Here is a 26,095-nt window from a genome sequence, read left to right on the forward strand (position 1 = left end):
CCAGATCAGATGTAAAATACATGTTCAAGGGCATGAGCTACACTACGTTTAACAAGTTCCTACAGTTATTACAGAAGTAAATGGTCCAGACCAGATGTAAAATACATGTTCAAGGGCATGAGCTACACTACGTTTAACAAGTTCCTACAGTTATTACAAAAGTAAATGGTCCAGACCAGATGTGAAATACATGTTCAAGGGCATGAGCTACACTACGTTTAACAAGTTCCTACAGTTATTACAGAAGTAATTGAGTCAAATTGGGGAACCATCTTGTCCTTTTTGAGCATAATACATCATACTGAAAAATATGTAATTAACACGTTATAGGAATGTGATGCGTCCAAAGGGATTTTCTGGGTTTGCTTTCATGGGGAACGCTCAAAGTAAAATATTTGAAAGTCAAAGACTGATAAGAACCGAATTATTAAATAGCTATAAGACCAAATAGAATCGAATAAAATAGCCAAATCCATCTGTCTGGCCTGCGTGACGTATTTTCATCCCATTTATGATGACCATGTTGTCAGTATGTAATATGTAAACCTTAAAAACACACTATATGCCACATATAATATAAAAATATAAATACAATTGAAGCAGTCAATTGTAATAATTACTTACAACACATAATGTATGTGGTGTCATTTCCTTTTCTCTCAATCCGTTGTCCAATTCTGTGAATCGTATTTCATCATTCTCTTTTAAATGCATAAGTGTCAAAAATTTGACAATCTGAATATTTCCTGGGTAATTGTCTTCCATGTCATTCCATACCATCTCTTCCATTCCAAGATGGAGAGCCAAATCGTGAAGCATGCGTGTCTCACAATTAACAGACAGACGAAGCAACTCTGTGTTACTTGGAATCTGAGATAATGCATCTTCACTCAAACCTAAACATGATTTAAAAAACATAAACTTTGTGAAGATAGAATGTTAGTATACTGATATATGACGAGATAACTATTCAACATCAATAGTTATTGGGTACGCAATATTAGCAACATATGCAGTGACCTTATTCTAATTTCTGAGAAACTATGTTCACGAAATACACCTAAATATATTAATTTAAATGTTGCACATACTTTATTTGTTGACAGCAACCGTAGACAATTAACTTATAAAACATTTAGGATATACTTTAGTAATTTACAGCAATTAATCTTGTAAATCTTGAAAGGTACTAATACATGCAGCTTCGGTAATTGTAATTGTAATATAAAGGAGAAGGTTTAGTGCCATTAACACATTAAATCCCACTGCAATTGGTTGCACCTGTCCTAAGTCAGGAATCTAATGTTCAGTAGTTGTTGTTTGTTGATGTGGTTCATAAGTGTTTCTCATATCTCTTTTTAGCTCACCTGGCCCGAAGGGCCAAGTGAGCTTTTCCCATCACTTTGCGTCCGTCGTCGTCCTGCGTCCGTCGTCGTTAACTTTTACAAAAATCTTCTCCTCTGAAACTACTGGGCCAAATTAATCCAAACTTGGCCACAATCATCATTGGGGTATCTAGTTTAAAAAATGTGTGGCTTGACCCGGCCAACCAACCAAGATGGCCGCCATGGCTAAAAATAGACCATAGGGGTAAAATGCAGTTTTTGGCTTATAACTCAAAAACCAAAGCATTTAGAGCAAATCTGACATGGGGTACAATTGTTTATCAGGTCAAGATCTATCTGCCCTGAAATTTTCAGATGAATCGGACAACCCCTTGTTGGGTTGCTGCCCCTGAAAAGGTAATTTTAAGGAAATTTTGCTGTTTTTGGTTATTATCTTGAATACTATTAAAGATAGAGATAAACTGTAAACTGCAATAATGTTCAGCAAAGTAAGATTTACATATAAGTCAACATGACCGGAATGGTCAGTTGACCCCTTTAGGAGTTATTGCCCTTTATAGTCAATTTTTAACAATTTTCATAAAACTTCTAAATTTTTACTAACATTTTCCACTGAAACTTCTGGGCCAAGTTCAATATAGATAGAAATAATTGTTAGCCGCAAGAATGTTCAGTAAAGTAAGATGTACATACACATCACCATCACCAAAACACAATTTTGTCATGAATCCATCTGTGTCCATTGTTTAATATTCACATAGACCAAGGTGAGCGACACAGGCTCTTTAGAGCCTCTAGTTTTTTATATAGATTAGACTGTTGTTTTTTCCCGTTTGAATGGTTTTACACTAGTAATTTTGGGGCCCTTTAATTTTATAGCTTGTTGTTCGGTGTGAGCCAAGGCTCCGTGTTGAAGACCGTACCTTGACCTATAATGGTTTACTTTTATTAATTGTGACTTGGATGGAGAGTTGTCTCATTGGAACTCATACCACATCTAACTATATATATATTTGGTAATTGTAAACTCAGATGGTAAAAATCCATTACTCTTCCACAGATGTTCCAACCTGATATATATTTGAAATATAATTATGTGTTGAAAACAACTATCAGCACTAAGGCATGTCAAGCATGGTTTATGACATGAGATATGAAATAGGATATTTTCATAATTTAAATGTTAACTCTGGTCAATAATATGCAAGTGCAGAGAGATACATAATACATTTACCTGGACAACTAGTATCACACTGCTTTTGTTCCTGTAAAATAGAAAATAACTCTACATTTCAAGTGTTTGCACAATTCCATGTAGGCAATCTACTTGCTTATTGGTCCACAGCAAATATTTCATTTTGTAAAATGTGTGAAATTAATGACAAAGCACACATGATGAACAAAAATACAATATTGTCAAATGCTAAAAATTACCACAAGCAATGTCAGGTAAATATTACAAATATCAATCTGCTACTCTACTTTACACTGAAAATGGTTTAAATAAAGAGATGTTATAGCAACATTAGCATCAGTAAATTGACCCTCTGTCATTCGTCCTGTGCTGTTTAGTTACTATCATACCAACATCAACAAGTTTGTACAAATATAAATTTGTCTCTGAATATATGAATAAAGGCAACAGTAGTATACCGCTGTTCAAAACATTTTTACATAACAACTTTTAGAGCTTGATATGTGACATATATTTTGCTAATTGTTGAAAGCCTTACGGTGCCATATAGATGCTGAATTCTACGTCATTTTGGTTTATAGTGGTGAGTTGTCGCATTGACACTCATAAAGCATATCTTATTTCTTATAAAGAGTTGAAAGTTTGAATGTCTAACATTTGAATGCAAATTCTGAAATAAGGGAGCTTAACGACATATGCACAGGCTTAGAAATTAAATTATAAATTGCACTCAGTAAAAGTGAATACATACCCTTTTCTTGTTCCAGATACTCCAGCTATTTTTGATGTTTTCACCGTGTTCACAAATACATTCCTCAGTGTCTGAAGCCATCTTGTTTTCCGAAATGAAACAGTTTAATTTCGAGCAGGAATACTCGGTGTGGAAGGGTAACTTGCTGCTGGCTTTACAATGGATGGAAGACTGATAAAATTCGGAAATTCTCTCTAAAGTAACAAACAAACAATCCCGAACACCAGTGGCTATATCAGGTATTATCAAACCCTTTGAGCGCTTGTGGACTAGGTGCAAAACGATCTTATTTCCTTCTACACAGACAACAATATCATGCTCTTTATCAAATGATAACCCGATAAACCCAGAAAACATAAGTTTCCTTCCATGGTATTGCTTCAATGTCCACATACTGAGACATGCGCATATGAGACGATTTGGTAAAGCTGGAGGTATAATGGTTCCTTTGAAAACAAAGGCCAAACTGAGAGTCCTTTCTGGCGTACATTCTTGTGTCAAGTAATCTGTCTCATTTCTTTTTGTTAGCATACAGGGTACAAAGAAGTTTTCTATTTGTAGGCGACTTCCGGTTTTTGTATCATATCTACGCTGTTCAGATACGATATCTAGGTGTATCAGCATATCAAATATGTACTCTTTAAATGGTAAAATCTGACGGAATTCTTCTTGCTCCCAAATCTGGTAGAGGTCTACTTTTCGTATCATTCCATTTTCAGACATCTTTTTGAAGGTTTTCCTTGTTTTATCTTCTTTTGGCCAGAATTCCACATCTATGTCATGAAAATAAACAAATGTTATCTTAAGACATGAAATATAAGTCAAGCATATTGATAAGGCTCACCTAGAGCAGCACAGGAAAACAAACTAGTCTTGTTAATTGAATTAAATGTCCATTTGCAAAACAAATTTTTATTCCTCATTATGTATTCAAATCAATTGAGTATAAAAAATGAATATTTTTCATTTGGAAAAATATTACCACAAACAATTTTGAAGGGTTCTGCGGAACCCAGTGTCTCACCTACTTTTGCTGTTAATCGCAGGCCCAACACAAATGAGGAAAACAATTAATATAATATTCCTCTCTAAACTATCTTTTTATTATTAGAAGCTTCTGTCCATGTTTGATAAAATTCCAGTATAGTTTTAATAAATGTTTTAAAAATTTTAACTGCAGACTATATAATGTTAACTGTTAGAAAAACTAAGTCCATTTACAAGTAAAATACAGAAAAACAAGAATAAAATTTTAACAAATTTTTTTTCTAGCTACTATCTTTGGATAATAAACAAGCTTCTGTCAAAGTTTGGTGTAAGTATAAATCCAGGATAATGTCAGATAGTTATTAACATTTTAAAAACTTTAACCATAGAGTGAATATAATTTTTTTGTGGCAGAAAAACTAAGTTCATTTGTAAAAAAAACCAACTTCTGAATACTTTGTAATGATCATAAACAAAAAGTAAAATCACATAAATACTAAACTTAGAAGAAAATCAATTTGGAAAGTCCATAATCACATGGCAAAATCAAACAATAAAACACATTAAAAACAAAAGCTTCTGTCCAAGTTTTGTAGAAATCTAGGACAGTTGAAGTTTTTGTGTGGACGTAGCACGCGTCTGGTGTATACAAATATTTTTTAACCTGTTACCTTTGGATGGCTATTATTTGTTTGTTTCTCTGTCCTTTATTTTTCCCCATTTATCTGCTTATTCATTGTAACCCTGTCATGTAATGTTGTCATTTTAATGTTATAATTAACACTGCCATTAAAGCGGGAGGCTTCGCATTCCACAAAACCAGATTCAACCCACCATTTCTTCATAAAATGCCCTATACCAAGTCAGGAAAATGGCCATTGTTACATTATAATTCGTTTATGTGTGTGTTACGTTTCGGTGGTGACTCCCGTACGAAAAACTTGACACGTACTCCAGCCGGCCAGTAGCCGTACTAGAACCGTACTTATAATAATCATTTGGACTTTTCTTTGAATTGCTTATAATGGATAACCCGGCTGGACTTTCAGCGAAATTAGCCGTAAACCGGCTCGAAATATTTAAATTAGCAGGAGTCCGGTTCAGAAAGTCCAGCTGGACTTTCATAAAAGTACGTCTGAAAAATCCAGCCGGCATTTCTGGCAAAAATATGGCCTCTATAAAGTTCAACCGGACTTGAAAAAGTCCGGCTGAACTTTTAGAAGTCCAGCTGAACTGTTAAAAGTCCAGCTGGAGTTCAGAAAGTTCTGTTTGACCTTTAAAGATGACCTCAACAGGGGCTGATCCACACAAAAAGGGGGGTCCAACTCGACAGAACCCTCCCTCTTGAACCACGTAACTGCTTAGTTTGTCTTCAGATGGTGGATTCTTCTGATTTGATATGCATTCCTTGTTATAATCTGGAAATAAAAAACAAAAAACGAAATCAGATGCCATTATGCTTATTTCTTTTTCTTTTTACTACTGTCTTAATACTGGCAAAACCAAGAAATAGGGAATTGTGAAGCTTAATACTCCTAAAAACTTGTGGTGATAATTATCATGATTGTACATGTATAATAGGCCTAAATAACTTTAAAGTGCATAAAAATAAAGTAAAGCTTTGAAAATTACTAAAACTGAATTTTTTTGCATGAATAAGTATTTAATGTAGTATTTTTTTAATTCTTTTTACTCTTCAAAAATTAAAATAAGCTATTTATAATATTGTAATTATTTCATCAATAAGTTGAAGAAAAAAGAGCATATCAGATAATATCACCAAAATGGTGGAATTCAATTACATTGTACTTACCAGATTTCGAATATGCAATCCAAAATACATGCATTGCCAAACAGCATTCTTCCTAAATTGCCAGTTAGAAGGATCCATCTTTTCTAATTTAATGTGAACAGAACTACTTCCAAACATTTGCTTTACATCCAATATAAATTTCTCATTTTCTTCAAGAAAGAAGACACATCTTCCTGTTTATTCCAAATTCAAATTGTGTTGTATTGCAACACATGAGGTTGTTTAAGGAGCTGTGAAAAACTTGCTTTTTATGACTGCTTGCATATATGTCTAATTTTGACTATGTGATATATTAAAAAAAGAAAATCATTAATCAATTTATTCAATTATGAAATGTTCAATAAAATTGATAGTAATTGCAGAAATATATATTTCGGAATGTGTTATCCTTCAAATGGCCTCATGATCAACCTCTGTGTAGATGCTACTTCCTGTGACCTGTCCAGACTGAGGTTAATTGAAAACAGATGTTCACTTCTACATTTACAAGACTATTGCTATTAAATCACTGTTATGGCTCAAGTTTCTAATTGATGTTATAGAATGATGATAATTATTAATTTTATGCATTCATCTCATTAAATATAAATATAATAGAAAATAAATAAATTTATTTAACCTATTGACAGATGTAATTTTGCTAGGGGTTTTATTTCATGAAAAAGTAAAAATGTTTTAAATAACTGTTGAAAATATTAACTGGGATATAATTCAATCAAAAATAAGTCACCTATATTAAATTTCAACTTTCCAGTTAATTTACAGTCTTATGTTAAATATTCAATGATGGAATTGAAAATATAGGGAAAGATCAAATTTTTATAGTTTGATCTTAAAGTATATTGTAAAAAATATGATATCATTATTATAACTCGCACATTTTCATTTATAACTCTTTTCCATTTTTAAAGAAATTAATTGTTCCTTTGAAAGAACAGAATCCTTATGTGGCCAACTTTTTATTTCTGTTAGGGAAGATTTGGCTGATGAAAATTTTCTAAGTCTGAATTCCTGTTCAGAAATGACTGTAAAATTTTCTAAGACAAAAATCCTGCTGATCATTATACAGAAAGAATAAATTTCCTCAACAGTCCAGCCGTGTTTATTTTCTTGTCAGAATTACAAAAAAGTGCGGTTGGACTTTTAAGAAAATACCGGCTGGCAAATAACCAAAGTATAAGAAAAAGTACGTGTACGGCTCATGTCAGACTGGACTTTTCAAAGTCAGACTGGAATACGTCTCAAGTCCAGCTGAAGTCCAGTTGAACTCCGGTTGAAATTTTCGTACGGGAGTGTCTCTGTTGTGTCGTTGTTCTCTTAAATTTGATACGTTTTCCTCTGTTTTAGTTTGTAACCCGTATTTGTTTTTTTCTCTATCGATTTATGAATTTTGAACAGCGGTATACTACTGTTGCCTTTATTTAAGAAAGTTATCGAAAATTCCAAAAACGTTTACCACAGGAGAAATATTTGTGGAGGACGACCACGACAACGGAATGTAGGATCACTATCTCTCGCTTATTCGACAAAAGTCCAAGGCTCGACAAAAAGGCATGCACATGTATTCAATAATGTGTGAACTGCGTTTTGTACGAGCAACATAAATGACAATGATGGAATGTGGTTTGAATGTATGGTTCAATCAAAACTGCTCCTTTTCGTGATGGAAAATTAAATTTATTTAGTAATGAAGTCCCTAACCACCTTTTTGCATTTTTCTGAATGATTTTGTTGGGTTTAATAATCATTGGTATACTGTAAGTGACTGTTTATTTGAAGGCAGATAGTCGTTATTAATTCTGATTGATTTTGTTGGGTTTAACAATCATTGGTATACTGTAAGTGACTGTTTATTTGAAGGCAGATAGTCGTTATTAAACCAATATATGGTTGTTTTCATTAAATTTCAACTTTGGTAAATATTCAATATATTGGGTAGAAGACAATCGTATAGTAATGATGCAAGTGATGACGAATGTGTTACCATTATGACAATAACCTTAATATATTACGCCAAATTTCACTTCAGAGTTACAAAAGATGATACTTAGCAGTAACTTATGTTGACACTTTGTCAGTCAATTGTTGTCCTTTATCTTAATGTTATGTTCATTTTTTTAGTTGTTTTTTTTTTGGGTAAAGTTAACTACTTCAAGTATACTAGTATTCTAGTGGAAACTTTTTTTTTAAGAGTTTGACTTGATCTAAATAAGACATTCCATTCGTTTTGGTAAAGTTTTAGTTTTATTTTACAGAAATTGTATGTGATATTTCAAAAACTGATTACTGGATTAATCGCAGGCAGTGTAATTCTAATAGATAAATAGGATATTAACTTTACAAGGAATTGATGTTCCATTGTTAAGGTTTAGATTTCTGGATGAGATTTCTTTCTCCCAATACAACTAGAAAGTGAGTAGAGTTACATTTTTGACATTGGCAAACAATACTCCCTTAGGTGTAAGAGTTGCGGTATGAATATAACAACGACATATTGTCTCAAAACATAATTGTGTTGGTACTAATAATTTAAAACAGGGTAGGAATACTTGCATTCTAAAAGTTTGGTGAAGCATTGTTTTAATGAATTTTAAATTAATAAGTTAGGTAGTTCTATACTTATACCTAAATATTTTAGCATATTTATTATCTGTTTCAGTTTAAGCCAACGAAACTTTTTTTCTTCAAAATTTGCAATTGTGTTTTTACAAAACAAACGTTAAAACAGACATCGTTTTTCAAATTTTTAACAACAGAATAAAACAAATGTGTGCACTTCAAAAATATTAACGCTGTGAGGAAAAAAGTATAAATGTTTTTAAAGCTCTGACAAACCAACAAGAACATTTGTATAGGGCACTGTTCAATTGTCCCAAGTGCTTTTAAAAATGGCTGATCAACAATATTAATTTTGGACATTTTGTTTGGACATTGGCAAACAATACTCCCTTAGGTGTAAGAGTTGCGGTATGAATATAACAATTGTGTTGGTACTAATAATTTAAAACAGGGTAGGAATACTTGCATTCTAAAAGTTTGGTTAAGCATTAACAGAATAAAACAAATGTGTGCACTTCAAAAATATTAACGCTGTGAGGTAAAAAGTATAAAATTAATGTTTTTAAACATGCTAAAGCTCTGACAAACCAACAAGAAGATTCGTATAGGGCACCGTTCAATTGTCCCAAGTGCTTTTAAAAATGGCTGATCAACAATATTTGGTATATTGTTTTTTTAACCAGCAATAGCATCACTACTCAATGAAAATATATACACACCTGTAATGAAAGATCTCATAACTTCCACCATAAGAAGGGGACTTATGATAACATTATCTCTCAGCTGTGGTGTGTCAAAATAAACAATCTTCCCAAGAGAGTGTTGATAATGAAGGAAATCAGTCAGCTGCTCAGGAGACAGGACAGACACCTCGCTGATGGCATTTAATTCTTCAACTTCAACCAATGACATAATTTGTTTTCCTTCTGCTACTAATTCGGCGATCTCGAGCTCTAGTGGTACACATGCATTAGGCATTCTCTCTCCCCAACATGGGTGGCTGAATGTTAGCTCTGTGATTGTTTTCTTTAGAACTTCTATTTCTGGGTCACCTTGATCTTTGGCATTGACAAATATTAGAGGCTTAAGGACCAGATGATGTTTTCCCTCGTGGTCTTTAAACAACTCCTCAATTCCACTGTAAAGTTCTTCACGTCGTGCATCAACATTCTCCTATTAAAATATTAAGATTTGCCATATAAATACATATAAATGAGGCTTAAAGAGCATGTATCGCACACCATGATTCATGTGCATCTTCAATGATGGAACAATCCAACTAGACTATCATTAGATTTATCGTAAATTTTCAGAATAGATACATCTACTCTTAAAGGTTAAATTTCTCTAGAATACTTACATTCTCAAAGTTTTGTTAATCATTGTTTTAATAAATTTTCAATTAAGAAATTATGAAGTTCTATAGTTGTATGCTGGATCGATGCCTCTGCTGGTTGACTGTTAGTCCCCAAGGGTATCACCAGCCCAGTAGCCAGTAAATCAGATTTTTTTGGTGTTATTAAAATTTGCTGTTACAAATTGTTAGAAATTATTATAAATTAAGGAATGTATCTCCCTCATTCAAAGCTCTGATTCCTTTAACGAATTTGGCTTAACTTTTTGGACCTTTTGGATTATAGCTCTTCATCTTTTATTTAATCTTTGGATTTCAAATATTTTGGCTAGGAGCATCACTGAAGAGTCATGTATTGTCAAAATGAGCATCTGGTGCAGGAAAATTGGTACAGTTAATGTCATTACTACCACTGGGTCGATGCCTCTGCTAGTGGACTGTTAGTTCCCGAGGGTATCACCAGCCCAGTAGCCAGTACTTCGGTACTGGCATGAAAATACAGATTTTTTTTGTGTTATTAAAATTTGCTGTTACAAATTGTTAGAAATTATTATAAATTAAGGAATGTATCTCCCTCATGCAAAGCTCTGATTCCTTTAACGGATTTGGCTTAACTTTTTGAACCTTTTGGATTATAGCTCTTCATCATCAATTAAGCTTTGGATTTCAAATATTTTGGCTACGAGCATCACTGTAGAGACATGTATTGTTGAAATGCGCATCTGGTGCAGGAAAATTGGTACAGTTAATGTCATTACTACCACTGGGTCGATGCCTCTGCTAGTGGACTGTTAGTTCCCGAGGTATCACCAGCCCAATAGCCAGTACTTCGGTACTGGCTGGCATGAAAATACAGATTTTTTTTTGTGTTATTAAAATTTGCTGTTACAAATTGTTAGAAATTATTATAAATTAAGGAATGTATCTCCCTCATGCAAAGCTCTGATTCCTTTAACGGATTTGGCTCAACTTTTTGGACCTTTTGGATTATAGCTCTTCATCTTCAATTAAGCTTTTGATTTCAAATATTTTGGCTACGAGCATCACTGAAGAGACATGTATTGTTGAAATGCGCATCTGGTGCAGGAAAATTTGTACAGTTAATGTTATTACTACCACTGGGTCGATGCCTCTGCTAGTGGACTGTTAGTTCCTGATGTATCACCAGCCCAGTAGCCAGTACTTCGGTACCGGCTGGCATGAAAATACAGATTTTTTTTTTGTGTTATTAAAATTTGCTGTTACAAATTGTTAGAAATTATTATAAATTAAGGAATGTATCTCCCTCATTCAAAGCTCTGATTCCTTTCACGGATTTGGCTAAACATTTTGGACCTTTCGGATTATAGCTCTTCATCTTTCATTTAAGCTTTGGATTTCAAATATTTTGGCTACGAGCATCACTGAAGAGACATGTATTGTCGCAATGCGCATCTGGTGCAGGAAAATTGGTACCGTTAATGTTATTGTATCTAAATGTAAATCTTTCAAAATATTAAATATTTTTTTTAGTTTAAACTAACAAAACTTTTTTTGTGATTTTACAAAACGAACATTAACACAGACATCTTTTTCAAATTTTTAACAACTTGCTATTGCATTTTTTTTGTGTGTAATTTACACTGTATAACCAGCTTTTGGAAACACTAGTAAAAATAAGTAACATTATAATGAATCGTCAACAAATCTAAAACAGGGCTATTAATAGCATAGTACCCAGTACCCAGTATTTCGGTATTTGCGTGAAAATACGGATATTGTATATTTTTAAAATTGTAGTTATAAAAGATTAGACTTATTTTAAAAAAAAGAATGTATTGTCCTCGTGCATTCATTCTACAGTTTTGGCTGTATTGTTGGTCAATTTTATTTGTGTATTATGTTTTGGACTTTTAAACATTTTGGCCTCTTGCATCCTTGAAATGTATTGTTGAAAAATGCATCTGGTGCAGTACAACTAAATGCTAAAGTTTCTTACTGACAACATATTCGTTGAAATAAAACTTACTCAAATACAAACTAACTTGAACATATAAACTGAGCAATTGCTGTAGTCAATAGACCATTACTGAGAATGGTGTGGCCAAATGAGCTCCATGAAAATGAGATATATCAAATTGAATATTGATTATTTACCTATCTACTAGTGGTTCTTCATATTTTCTACTATATTTAATGGCCCCGTAATCTAAATCTTAAGTGTACTACCTACAAATCAATAGGGATCTTATTCTTTCAATTTGTAATTTCACAACAATGCAGGTCAAGTTGATACATATGGTCATGACATCATTATGTAAGCATAATATTGTATTAGGCAAATTTGTACACACTATTAAAGTATTACAAATAGCAATAACTCACTATTAAAAAGCTAACAAGATATCGCTTACCCTTGATACTTTATCCTTGTGAGTGGCAACAAACAAGATCTTAGGAATGCCTGCATATACAACCTTACAATAGGTCAGGATGGAATTAACCCAATATTGCAAGAATACTGCAAAATAAAATCAAATCGGTCGTAAAAGAAGTATAAAAAAGTATATACATTCTGCATTTTTAAAAGTTGTGATCCTACAAAAGTTTTGCATTGTCTTTTGTCTTGTTAACCCGTTATTGAAAAAAATAATGAAAAAATTAAAAAATTACACCTGCTATATCTAAAAAATCTATAGCTCTACCTCAAATATAGAAAATGTCAGGTTAAGGTTCTATAATCAAATTTGACAGCTTTATTTGTATACATTAAATTTGACCTGTTCAAACTCGACCAAATCACTACTTTACCAAAATGGAAATCCGAAATTATTTTTACATGTAATGTCATCCCCCTACTTACTTTTTTCATGCATAAAATATAAGGAAATAAATTTAACAGGTTGTATGGAAACCATTTGCAAGTTAAACACTGTCCATATTAGGGTCTATAGTTAACTGTGTCCCTTGACTTGATAACAGATATTTAAGCAATGCAAGGTAATATAGTTGATAAGTAGTCTACATTTCCTAAGATTTATTTTGATTTTTTTGAAGAAGTCAAAACGGAAAACTAAAATATCAAGCATTTTTTCAAGAATTTGATCTTATTTAAATATTTCATATTAATTTTGACTAATTTTAATCAGTTATAAGAAGGTAACATTGTATATAAATTTTAAATTCTATGAAATAACTGGAAATATGGATACAGAATGTGGGTTTCTAACGATGTATGTTGTTCAGTACAGATTCAATAATACTTAAATCATGTAGTGAACAAAGTTCCATAACTCTGGAATTATATCATTTGAAAATTATATAAATCAATAAGAAGCTTTATTCCTTCAATTAAAACATACGTAAAAGAACTGATAAAAAGAAAATTTGACTTTTTTATGAAATGTTGATGGATCAAACTACAATATATCATATGCTATGATTTGTCTAAGACAGGTTAATATGAAAGTGTTAGGTTTTGGTTCAGGCAAAGCAACACCTTCAAAATACCAACGTAATGATCTTTAGTCTTTGGGTCGATATTTTGAGAAATCAGTATTTTTTTTTAAATTATCACCTTGCTGTTATAGAAAGATATAAAGATACCCTACTTGCATTATCGGTCAGTTAATAAACATGCTGATTACCTGCTGGAGTTGGCGTCATGTGTTGCCCTGGAAAACACATCACATCAGGAACCTGTTCATGCAAATCTTTGCTCCCATCAAATACTACAAGAAACAATGCACGAAACGTCATGAAGGTCTGGTGTGTTGTTAGATAAACATATTGTCCACCAAAGTCCCAGAAGATAAGACGCCCAACTTTCATCTTATACTTTCCACTTTTGAGGACCTTTTCCATTTTCCTTCTTATTTCCTCTTTTGTCATTCTTGTTCTCATTTTCTTTTCCATCTGTTTTACCGTGAGAGGCACATTGGAGGATTTTTTAGGTGGTAGAGATTGCGCTGTTGCAGCCTGCTCTGAGTGCAAAGAGGAAAGTGTGGCTTTGGTATGACCAGTTGGGCTTGTATCTGAAGTTTTGTTGAATTTTACGGTTTGTTCACTTTCCTCCTCTTCTTCCAGAGAGGTCATTAATACTTTATTATACACAACATCCAGGGCATTATAAGAGTCTGAAATTATATTTAATACATCATGAGCAATCCAAAACAGCTGCAGACTGTCAAAACCAAGTAAAGAATGTAAGAAAATTAGAATTAAGATAAAAATCATATCGTATCAGGTGTAACACTCACATAATGCTATTAACATATTTTAAAGAGAGTCATAGTTTAACTGATTGATTGATGACACTATTGATTATGGAAAATAAATATTAATTCATCGCATAATTTTAACATATAAATTCAATTTCAAAATATATAAAATCTTAACATCCTTCTAATATGATTAATACTGATGTTAAGATTTTCTTACACAAATTTTATATTTTTATTAATATGGTGCGTGAATAGAAGGCACAAAATAAATGGCTACAGTGTGCTACTATTAATTCAGTGCTTTAACATGTCTGCTGATGGTGCAGTTAACAAAGTAGCGCCTTTTTAAAATGTGGTCAGATATTTCTACTGATGCCTTTTCTCACCTGGATCAATAAGAATCCACCCTTTCGTCTCAATGTCAAGGCCACAGCGACCTTCAACAAGAGAAATGCCGTCAGTTGGATGTCGACCATCTGGTATCATATCTCCAGTTAACAGCTTTACAAGACTCGATTTCCCGACGGAAAACTGGCCGGTTACCATGCATCTCATATCAAATGATTCATAGCTGCCCTTCCCTAATAAACGATTTAACATGGCAGACTGTTGCCATTTTCCGATGGATTCTGAAAAAAAAAATTTAAATTTAAATTTCATTATGTTTGAGAATGAAAATGTATGCATACACACACTCGAAGATAATTTGAAACTGGACAATGTCAAAGACAATTTTTCTTCATCTTGAAAAATGTTTTGTTTCAACAAATTTATCTTAAGGCGAAGTGTACATAATTAAACTACACAACAGATTTTTTTTTAAATATCACTTATGGATTCTGCTTGTAAAATTACACCAGAAAATAAAAATAAAGGGGGTAACCGTTTCCATTTTTTAGATAGCCTTTGCAATTAACAGCATGACGCGTCAAAAATACAAAGGATATATAGGGAAAATCAGCAAAATCAGCAGATATTTTTACATTATCAAGATCTTCTATTTTCTTGGTCAATACATTTTTTTTAAATTGATATACGATTCAAAAATGAATGACGAATCCATCGGTGCAAAGAAAGTCCTTAGCAACCGTGCTACTTTTTACGTTACTCCTTATTGAAGTTTCTTTATTTGGCCGGAATATTAAAATTATCAGGCGACGTCATTATCTACAGTTACATCGCCACAACCTCTACGTCGTAACTCTATTATACTGTGCAATGTCGTAGCAATGACTGCGAGTGTATTACCCATCTTCATATGTATTACAAATGATCTAGTGTTATAAATTGATAAGGAAATAAACTAACTAATTTTAATTAATATTTGCCAAAAGATGCAAGTTTGCAATTAAATTTATCGCAAATTACTGTAGACTTTAACTTCATCTGTTCTATATTAGAGTGGTTTCCGCACCTTTTTTAATGCTTGCATGGATTGTTAAAAAAAATAATAAATCAAATATCGAGTTTGAATTTGTCCTGGTATACACAGTGTTGTCAGAATAAATTGATTGGTTTGAATATTAGGATCGGGTATACACCTCGTTTTAAATCTCACTTCTGCATGTTTGTATTTAAAAAAGTAGACCTATTTTCTGCATATTTTCATCTTCGTCATTCCTGCATGGTTTTAATTTGAGGATTTGGATACAATATATTCTACATTTTAAACCTATTTCATAAGTCTTGTTTACATGACGCACTTCTGCAAAAAAAATATTTTATTCTACAAAATTTCCCGTCTCGATCACTTTCCCTTTCTTTAACTAAATGACAAAGAATGATGCAATGTTTGCTGAATGGAGTTGTAGTAACATAAAAATATTTGTTTGTTCCATGCATTTTTTTTAAATCCACATACACGGATTTAAATTGATTGATTAATTGTTGGTTGCTTAATACCCAGTGGAAAATATTTCATGCATGTTCAGGACGAGAACACGTTAACAATAAATACAACAGGTAGGTTTGGTCATAAAAGAAGTCATCCGGGGTGATGGTCTGGAAAATGCGGGTACATTGGATAGGGACAGAAACTTTGCCGTGCAATAGGCCACCTACGGCGGTACTCTCAAGGAGTTGTTGGAAGGGTTCTTTAAGTGCAAACAGCATGGCCTTCTCTTTACACAATGCATCCGATTTAGCATCCTCATTCTGACCGGACGTGACTGCAAACTTAATCCATCCCGCACAGTCAAACGGACCCCCCCCCCCCCCTTTGGCAAGTATTTCACTGCCGGTCGAGAGAAGACCAAAGTGACCATATTTCATTTCCCCAGTCACCCGTGGGGTAACACAGATTTAAACAATGTCTTTCAAATGTCCAGCCTTTAGTGTTCCTAAATTATCAAGGTTAATCCAGAGAAGCGCTTCGGTCGCTCTAAATTTAAAACGTGTTGATTTCATTTAAACTTCAGAATATTTTAGGCCGCAATGAGGTAAAAAAGAAGGACCCGCTTATACATTTTAATGTTTTTACCTTATAAAATTTTATAAGAATGTACTGTGTAATGCAAGGAGATTATTCCTAAAGTATTGCTACAGTCGGGTTTACCTAGCTTAGTGCCGTACGAATATAACCTCTGCATAATACAAATGCATAGCTTTCCAATTTATATAATATAGAAAAAATAAGGAGATGTATTATAGAAAAAAATAAGCAGATGTAATATAGAAAAAAATAAGCAGATGTAATATAGAAAAAATAAGGAGATGTGGTATGACTTCCAATGAGGCAACTACCCGTCACTGGTTAAATGAAGTCGATGTAAGCAATTAGTTAACTTTAAATAAAAACAACCATACTGTTTTCAACAATTTAAGGAAAAAACACATAATGTGTAGGCCACAAAAGACTCAGCCGACATGAAAAATGCGAAAATTTTCAAACGAGAAAATCAACAGGCCTTATTTATAAATTTTTTTTTGCGGAAAACAAATACCAGATGTGAAGTGACAGACTTAAACCAAAGAGAACAACAAACAGTAAACCACTAGTCCTATAATATAAGACTTTATAGGTTGCACTTTGTAAATACAGCTGTTTCTCAAAACACGCCTCTTTTGGGGAGTAATTGAATATTCATAGAAAATTGATTTTGTTTACATACTGGTTCCCAGTTATGCTCTCTGTGTTCCATATCGCAGAGACAGAACTTGGGAATGTTACCAGTAAATAAACACGTGCATATTGTTTACATTGAAATCTGTGGTAACCTTTCATTCGAGGTAGGGGTAGTTAAGAAAATTAGTGTAAGTTTAAACTCGGAGAAGTTCAGGGCATATAAACGTTGAAAATATGCCGCACAGCCCTATATTTTGACCTTTGAAAAAAAATGTGGTGCATATGAACTTTCAATTCTAGGATAAGATTTTTTTCAAAACTTCATAGTAAAAGTGGTACAGTTTTAGCCGTAAAAGGAGTTCCTATTGGAAATTGCATTGTCAATATTTACAGAAATGCAACCTATATAAGGTGAAAAAGGGGAACATTCAGAATTTAACCAAATTTGCTTTATCCACAGATTTTAAAGAAATTAACTCAAATAAGAAGTTTTATAAATATTTAATGAAGATTGATAGAATCCTGGGCCTTAAATATGATGACTCAGCATAAATTCACAGTTTACAGTATGCAAAGTTTACTCAAAGTCCTGGATACAAAATTAAATCATAATATTTGCATATTTGTAAGTTAAATTGTTAAGAAGTGCTCATATTTACTCTTCGCAGTCATTGAAACTCATAGATCCTTCCTGAATATTATTTATGGGGTATTTGTGTCCTTTCGATAACCCAAAAGTAAGCCGCAACACCTAAATCTGCTTTTTTGTCACCACGGCATAATAAATACAAGCTAGAAAAACAAAAATATCTCAAGAAAACTTACAATAGTGTGTTCTATCCTGAATATGTACTAAATATTCCAAATTGCTAGAAACAGCAGAATGATTTAGGAAATTTGAGGCCCCAGGGGCAAAAAACATAGAAAATTGCCTACCCCCTGTGTCATAAAACAAATAATTTAAATTGTAAATGCTATGATTTTATGATTTTAAAGTTCTTGATATAGAAAACAATAACTATTCTTGGAAGTTATGCAAAAATCAGATGTTAGCAGTCATCTCTACAACATTTTAAGTGAATTTATATCTCAGACTGGTAGTTGCATACATACAACTATTGCAAATATGGCTTTGTTTGAACACTTCTAGTATATATAGTAGCTAAATTGTGTCAGATATATGGTTACAGATGATACTGTTGTGACAAGAATTCTAAATTGACCATTTGAGGCAGAAAATGTGTCCTTCAATTGACAAATAGGCATACAGTAAGATGTGGACTGGAGACAGAGGCTGGATTGGATACTTTATATAATCTTGAATGTTGTAATGATTGACTGCTAAACATTACATTTATGATATTCTGATATGCTTTCAATATGTTATCAAAACAGTTTTTAACAGGTTCTAGGCATTTTTTATCAGAAAATATGCAAATAGGGTAAGCTGGCAATAATTAAAGTTTTGATTTCAAATTCTTTAAAAAATTGAAACAGGGGAGGGGGTATAAAATGTATAGTAAAGAAAAATTTAGAGTATACACAGTGATTTCTTTAAGACTTTAATTCTGATAAATGAGTATTAATGTGAGAAAAACTGATTTTAGAGAGTTTTCTATTTGAATAAATGTCTGTATAGGTTGCACTTTGTAAATACAGCTGTTTCTCAAAACACGCCTCTTCTGGGGAGTAATTGAATATTCATAGAAAATTGATTTTGTTTACATACTGGTTCCCAGTTATGCTCTCTGTGTTCCATATCGCAGAGACAGAACTTGGGAATGTTACCAGTAAATAAACACGTGCATATTGTTTACATTGAAATCTGTGGTAACCTTTCATTCGAGGTAGGGGTAGTTAAGAAAATTAGTGTAAGTTTAAACTCGGAGAAGTTCAGGGCATATAAACGTTGAAAATATGCCGCACAGCCCTATATTTTGACCTTTGAAAAAAAATGTGGTGCATATGAACTTTCAATTCTAGGATAAGATTTTTTTCAAAACTTCATAGTAAAAGTGGTACAGTTTTAGCCGTAAAAGGAGTTCCTATTGGAAATTGCATTGTCAATATTTACAGAAATGCAACCTATATAAGGTGAAAAAGGGGAACATTCAGAATTTAACCAAATTTGCTTTATCCACAGATTTTAAAGAAATTAACTCAAATAAGAAGTTTTATAAATATTTAATGAAGATTGATAGAATCCTGGGCCTTAAATATGATGACTCAGCATAAATTCACAGTTTACAGTATGCAAAGTTTACTCAAAGTCCTGGATACAAAATTAAATCATAATATTTGCATATTTGTAAGTTAAATTGTTAAGAAGTGCTCATATTTACTCTTCGCAGTCATTGAAACTCATAGATCCTTCCTGAATATTATTTATGGGGTATTTGTGTCCTTTCGATAACCCAAAAGTAAGCCGCAACACCTAAATCTGCTTTTTTGTCACCACGGCATAATAAATACAAGCTAGAAAAACAAAAATATCTCAAGAAAACTTACAATAGTGTGTTCTATCCTGAATATGTACTAAATATTCCAAATTGCTAGAAACAGCAGAATGATTTAGGAAATTTGAGGCCCCAGGGGCAAAAAACATAGAAAATTGCCTACCCCCTGTGTCATAAAACAAATAATTTAAATTGTAAATGCTATGATTTTATGATTTTAAAGTTCTTGATATAGAAAACAATAACTATTCTTGGAAGTTATGCAAAAATCAGATGTTAGCAGTCATCTCTACAACATTTTAAGTGAATTTATATCTCAGACTGGTAGTTGCATACATACAACTATTGCAAATATGGCTTTGTTTGAACACTTCTAGTATATATAGTAGCTAAATTGTGTCAGATATATGGTTACAGATGATACTGTTGTGACAAGAATTCTAAATTGACCATTTGAGGCAGAAAATGTGTCCTTCAATTGACAAATAGGCATACAGTAAGATGTGGACTGGAGACAGAGGCTGGATTGGATACTTTATATAATCTTGAATGTTGTAATGATTGACTGCTAAACATTACATTTATGATATTCTGATATGCTTTCAATATGTTATCAAAACAGTTTTTAACAGGTTCTAGGCATTTTTTATCAGAAAATATGCAAATAGGGTAAGCTGGCAATAATTAAAGTTTTGATTTCAAATTCTTTAAAAAATTGAAACAGGGGAGGGGGTATAAAATGTATAGTAAAGAAAAATTTAGAGTATACACAGTGATTTCTTTAAGACTTTAATTCTGATAAATGAGTATTAATGTGAGAAAAACTGATTTTAGAGAGTTTTCTATTTGAATAAATGTCTGTATAGGTTGCACTTTGTAAATACAGCTGTTTCTCAAAACACGCCTCTTCTGGGGAGTAATTGAATATTCATAGAAAATTGATTTTGTTTACATACTGGTTCCCAGTTATGCTCTCTGTGTTCCATATCGCAGAGACAGAACTTGGGAATGTTACCAGTAAATAAACACGTGCATATTGTTTACATTGAAATCTGTGGTAACCTTTCATTCGAGGTAGGGGTAGTTAAGAAAATTAGTGTAAGTTTAAACTCGGAGAAGTTCAGGGCATATAAACGTTGAAAATATGCCGCACAGCCCTATATTTTGACCTTTGAAAAAAAATGTGGTGCATATGAACTTTCAATTCTAGGATAAGATTTTTTTCAAAACTTCATAGTAAAAGTGGTACAGTTTTAGCCGTAAAAGGAGTTCCTATGGGAAATTGCATTGTCAATATTTACAGAAATGCAACCTATAGTTGCATATCATTTACATAAAAAGTTTTTTATCGGATTTTTTCTCAGGGGGGGGTCAATATTGATAGTAAAAAAGAACTATTCGATAAAAAACATTGAATGTAAATGATGTGAAACTCCAGTCTTACATTATTAGACTAGTAAACCACAGGCTTCTCAATTTTTGTATAATCATGAACTAGGTTAAAGTATAGGGCTGACCGAGTGCGAGATCCTCATTGAAAATCATTGAGGTCGTTAAGCATCCCTTGCAGTATACTTTGGTAAAATTTCACAAAAAATAATCTTTAAAATGCTATCGAAATGTCATAGTCTGAACTCATTTCACCTCTCATTCCACTAAATATTAAATTGCAGTTACAAGTGTAACAAAGCTTTCCTGACCTCTTTTCTTTACTATTTTTATACTATATTCTATAATCTTGAATTGATAGTTGAGAATAAAATGTTACTTCAGGCACAATAAAAGACAACAAATTTTGCTATCTTCTCAACATTGGAATTTGATAAAGAAGAAATGCCATGTTATAATTTTATCTTACGTGTGTACTTTCAATTTCAATTTGATTCTAAATTTAGATTTAGTTTTCCCATAAATTGCTGATGGAATAGAAGACACCTGTTTATTTTCTGCACATGTAGAAAAAGTTGAAAACTGGGAGTAGAATGACTAAGTTTATACTTATTTTAAGATAAATGTAAGAGTGAGACAACTTTAACATTACTGAGTAATTATTTTTTTTAGCCCAATTTGTTTATTTTTTGTTTGTTTTCCGTCTTTGTTCTTCGAACTTGAAAGTGTTGCATTAGTGGTCAAATTATTCTCTTGGTATCGTCTTATTTTTTGTATGAATATAAATCATGTCCTAAAAATTTTAATTACACAAAAGACAAACATGTTAACATCTTTTTAATTCAATAATTAAATTCACATGTCCTTCATCAATTATTCGTAATATTTACCAAGTTTACGATGAGTACTGTGTGTTTTTCGTTCAACACTATGGCTTTTTAAGACGATATTGTAGGGTAAATTAAGGTTTCATTTTAATTAATTTGATATCAATAGAAGTAGAATTGTTACATGTTTATTTGTTTTTTTGTTTATAATTTTGTTGTGAGAAGTTTTCACCTTCTGTTGATATCATAAAAACGAAATACCTTCTCCTACGCGTCTAAAACAAAAACAGTGTATTAAAATCAGGCTGCACAAAACAATAGATTACTTTGATTTCTAATTAGAGTAATTCAGATAATTTTTATGAGGTTTTAAGACAGTGCTTGTTGGACTCATGATAGACCGCAAAAAGTAGTTTCTCTTTCGTGTGTCCTTTCTTGGAGTAAGGAAGATAACTTGCGTTACTAACGAAGAACGTTTTTAATCCCGTATTCCGCTAGAGGCTTGCAATTACGTACACTTCGCCTTAAATAATACAATAAGATAATGATAGATATGTATTCTTGTGATACAGGAGATGTGTGATATACAGCAATGCCATGTGACATATTCCCTATAAAGTCACAATGGTATCATTCTAATGATACAGGAGATGTATGATATATAGCAATGCCTTGTAATATATTTCCTATAAAGTCACAGTGGTCTTATTCTTATGATACAGGAGATGTGTGATATACAGTAATGCCTTGTGACATATTTCTTATAAAGTCACAGTGGTCTTATTCTTATGATACAGGAGATGTGTGATATACAGTTATGCCTTGTGACATATTTCCTATAAATGCACAGTGGTTTCATTCTTATGATAAGGAGATGTGTGATATACAGCAATGCCTTGTAATATATTTCCTATATAGTCACAGTGGTCTTATTCTTATGATACAGGAGATGTGTGATATACAGTAATGCCTTGTGACATATTTCTTATAAAGTCACAGTGATCTTATTCTTATGATACAGGAGATGTGTGATATACATCATACCTTGTGATATATAACCTATAAAGTCACAGTGGAATTATTCTTATGATACAGGAGATGTGTGATATACAGCAATGCCTTGTGATATATTTCCTATAAAGTCACAGTGGTCGCATTCTTATGATACAGGAGATGTGTGATATACAGCAATGCCTTGTGACATATTTTCTATATAGTCACAGTGGTGTCATTCTTATGATACAGGAGATGTGTGATATACAGCAATGTCTTGTGACATATTTTTTATATAGTCACAGTGGTGTCATTCTTATGATACAGGAGATGTGTGATATACAGTATTGCCTTGTGACATATTTCCTCTAAAGTCACAGTGGTTGCATTCTTATGATACAGGAGATGTGTGATATACAGCAATGTCTTGTGACATATTTCCTATATAGTCACAGTGGTCTCATTCTTATGATACATGAGATGTGTGATATAGTTTTCTCGTTTGAACTGTTTTACATTTGTCACTTCCGGACTTTTTACAGCTGGTTATGAGGTATGGGCTTTGCTCATCGTTGAAGGCTGTAAGGTGACCTATGATTGATAATTTCTGTGTCATTTGGTCTTTTTTGAAAAGTTGTCTGATTGGAATTCATATCACGTCTTCAAGTTTCCATATATATTAGAAACAAGTAATTATTATTTCAGCCAGTATCTAACTAATTAATACAAGATTCTTACCTCCAACTACTGGTGCTGCAGGTTCCTGTGATTGGGCATCAGGAGTAACTTCTTGGAATGTCTTTGACATGGCAGTCTACAAAGGAAAAACATGTAATAAACTATCATGCCTCATGTGAAAACTTGTCAAATAGCTTTATTGAAGGCCGTAGAGTGATCTATTGTTGTCAAATTCTGTGTCAATTGGTCTCTTGTGAAGAGTTGTCTCATTTTCAATCAATACCACATCTTCTTTTTGTATCATACATCTATCGTACGTAAAGGCCTATTTTTGCCACTGAAAATAAAGATTGTAAGAACAATCTCAAAATTGCCCATAATTTGCACATAATGTTTGGTAATGCTTACAAGATCAAGAAATAAACACATCAGACACAGTCTTTATGAAGATTTCTGATTTCCATTCCAGGTACTTAATCTATGCTAATACAATTCTATCTCTCTAGCAAACATAAAGTACTTGGGAAAAATATTCAGACATGATGTTGTTGTTTTTTGTCGACGGAAATGAAACAATGTCAATGATAATAAATTGAAAGTTCTACTCAGAAAGGTTGTTTCAGCAGATCGTAATAAAAACAGATCACAATTAGATTTTCTTGTCATTCAAAATTGAAATAAATGGGGAATGTGTCCATAAGGACACAGATGATGCCCCCGTTAGCATATAACGTTATAAAGGGACATTACTCAAGAACTGTAAAAGTGAAGCTGCCAAAAACATAAAAAGTAAACTTAAACTAAGTTTAGTGGTAATAAGCATTATATGTATATTTCATTAAATGTACTTGAGACAAACTTAAATTAAGAGAACAGAAGAGAAAAAAAACCAGCTAGTTTTCCTTTGAATGGTAATCCAAGTGCTTGTTAGCACTGAATGGTAAAGATTGCTTTAATGCATTTATCAGTTGGTAGTAAAATTGAATATTGCATTGGTTTAGTTGACTCAACAACCATTCTGGACAAAGAAGGATAACTCCAATTTTATTTTTAAGATTTTAAAAAGCACTGATTTTTGTTGATTCAAGTATAATTATGGACAAAGGAAGGTAACTCCAGTTTAAAAAATTATCACTTGATTGAATTTTTTGAAATTTTCAGCAATTTTTCCATTTGAAAACGTCATAACTCTAGAACAGTAAAAGAGATGGCACTTGATCTGTATATTGTAGTAATAAGCATTGTGTATTAGTTTCATAACATTTAATTGAAGCAAACTTAAGTAAGAGAACGGAAACAAACATTTTTGCATTTTTTCCATTTGTAAAGGGGCATAAATTTAAAACAGTAAAAGTGACGCCCTTAAAATTCAAACCTGATCTGTATTTAGTGGTAATAAGCATCATGTATTAGTATTATAACATTTGGTTGAGGCAAACTAAAGTTAGAGAACGGAAACCAACTTTGGGTCGTACGGATGAACGTACGGACATACAGACGGACAAGGGTAAAACTTAATGTCCCCTCCGGTACGGCGGTGGCTAAAGAAAATGTGTCTTTCAATTTCTTTTTGATACGTCTATTTTAGGTTAAAATGCGTCCAACATAATGTGAAGGCGAAAAACTGCCACCAGAAGTGTAAATCCTGTATTGCTTTTGGCCGTTTTCCCGTATTGGACTAGGCAGAAAAGTAAAATTTACTCATGATTTATGTCAACAGAAGACGTCAACAGTATATCCTGATTGATTTGGACTGATTTGCTAATATCATTTAACAAATATAAATATTGTAGTATGAGGAACAAAATTGCATATATAAATGGTAAGGGTACGAAATTACAAAAATCAAAGCAAGTTTCTAGACTGCCTCTCTGTTTTGCTCTGACACCCGTACGTTACAAAGGAGAGAACCAGCCGAAGCAAGTTTTATGACAAGAAAACAACGCCACCTACGTCACAATAACAGATCCTGTGCTTTTTTTTATTTAGCTTTATTTAAGTACCACACAAAGATAGTTCTTGGTTTCATGGCGTAGGAACTTCATTTATAAATATGTTTATTAAACAAATACTGATTTTAAAATTGTACACGATATCTGCGAATGATTTTAATACTGAGTAAAGGGTATCCCTGTTTCTACGTAGTGTGGAATTTCCACCATGCCGACACTAGCACGACTAGGTTGGATATATTTGGAATATTTCTAAATACATGTACTGATTTTTCTGGATTTTAAAGAATCATAAATATGAATGAGAGAGCTCAAGATACGATAATTTCACAAGAAACAGAAGGGAAATGTGTAGAAAATAAAGGCAACAGTAGTATACCGCTGTTAACTCATAAATCCATGGACAAAAAACAAAATCGGGGTAACAAACTAAAACCGAGGGAAACGCATTAAATATAAGAGGAGAACAACGACATAACACTAAAATGTAAAACACATAGACAAAATCCCACAGGAATAACAAATGTAA

General features: G+C 32.6%; 1 protein-coding gene across 1 annotated transcript in view; it reads right to left on the bottom strand.

The window, feature by feature from the left end:
- LOC143084336 (uncharacterized) overlaps positions 1–26,095 on the bottom strand; it is a 55,392-nt gene that overhangs the window by 9,936 nt on the left and 19,361 nt on the right. The window contains exons 5-12 of the mRNA XM_076260748.1: positions 23,675–23,750; positions 14,594–14,836; positions 13,632–14,120; positions 12,399–12,505; positions 9,371–9,824; positions 3,293–4,065; positions 2,581–2,611; positions 625–896 (exon numbers count right to left, since the gene is read on the bottom strand). Coding sequence (XP_076116863.1) covers positions 625–896; positions 2,581–2,611; positions 3,293–4,065; positions 9,371–9,824; positions 12,399–12,505; positions 13,632–14,120; positions 14,594–14,836; positions 23,675–23,750 — 2,445 coding nt within the window. The remainder of the gene's footprint in view (positions 1–624; positions 897–2,580; positions 2,612–3,292; positions 4,066–9,370; positions 9,825–12,398; positions 12,506–13,631; positions 14,121–14,593; positions 14,837–23,674; positions 23,751–26,095) is intronic.

The sequence above is a fragment of the Mytilus galloprovincialis genome, chromosome 7 (assembly GCF_965363235.1).
Source record: "Mytilus galloprovincialis chromosome 7, xbMytGall1.hap1.1, whole genome shotgun sequence".
Taxonomy (NCBI): Eukaryota; Metazoa; Mollusca; class Bivalvia; order Mytilida; family Mytilidae; genus Mytilus; species Mytilus galloprovincialis.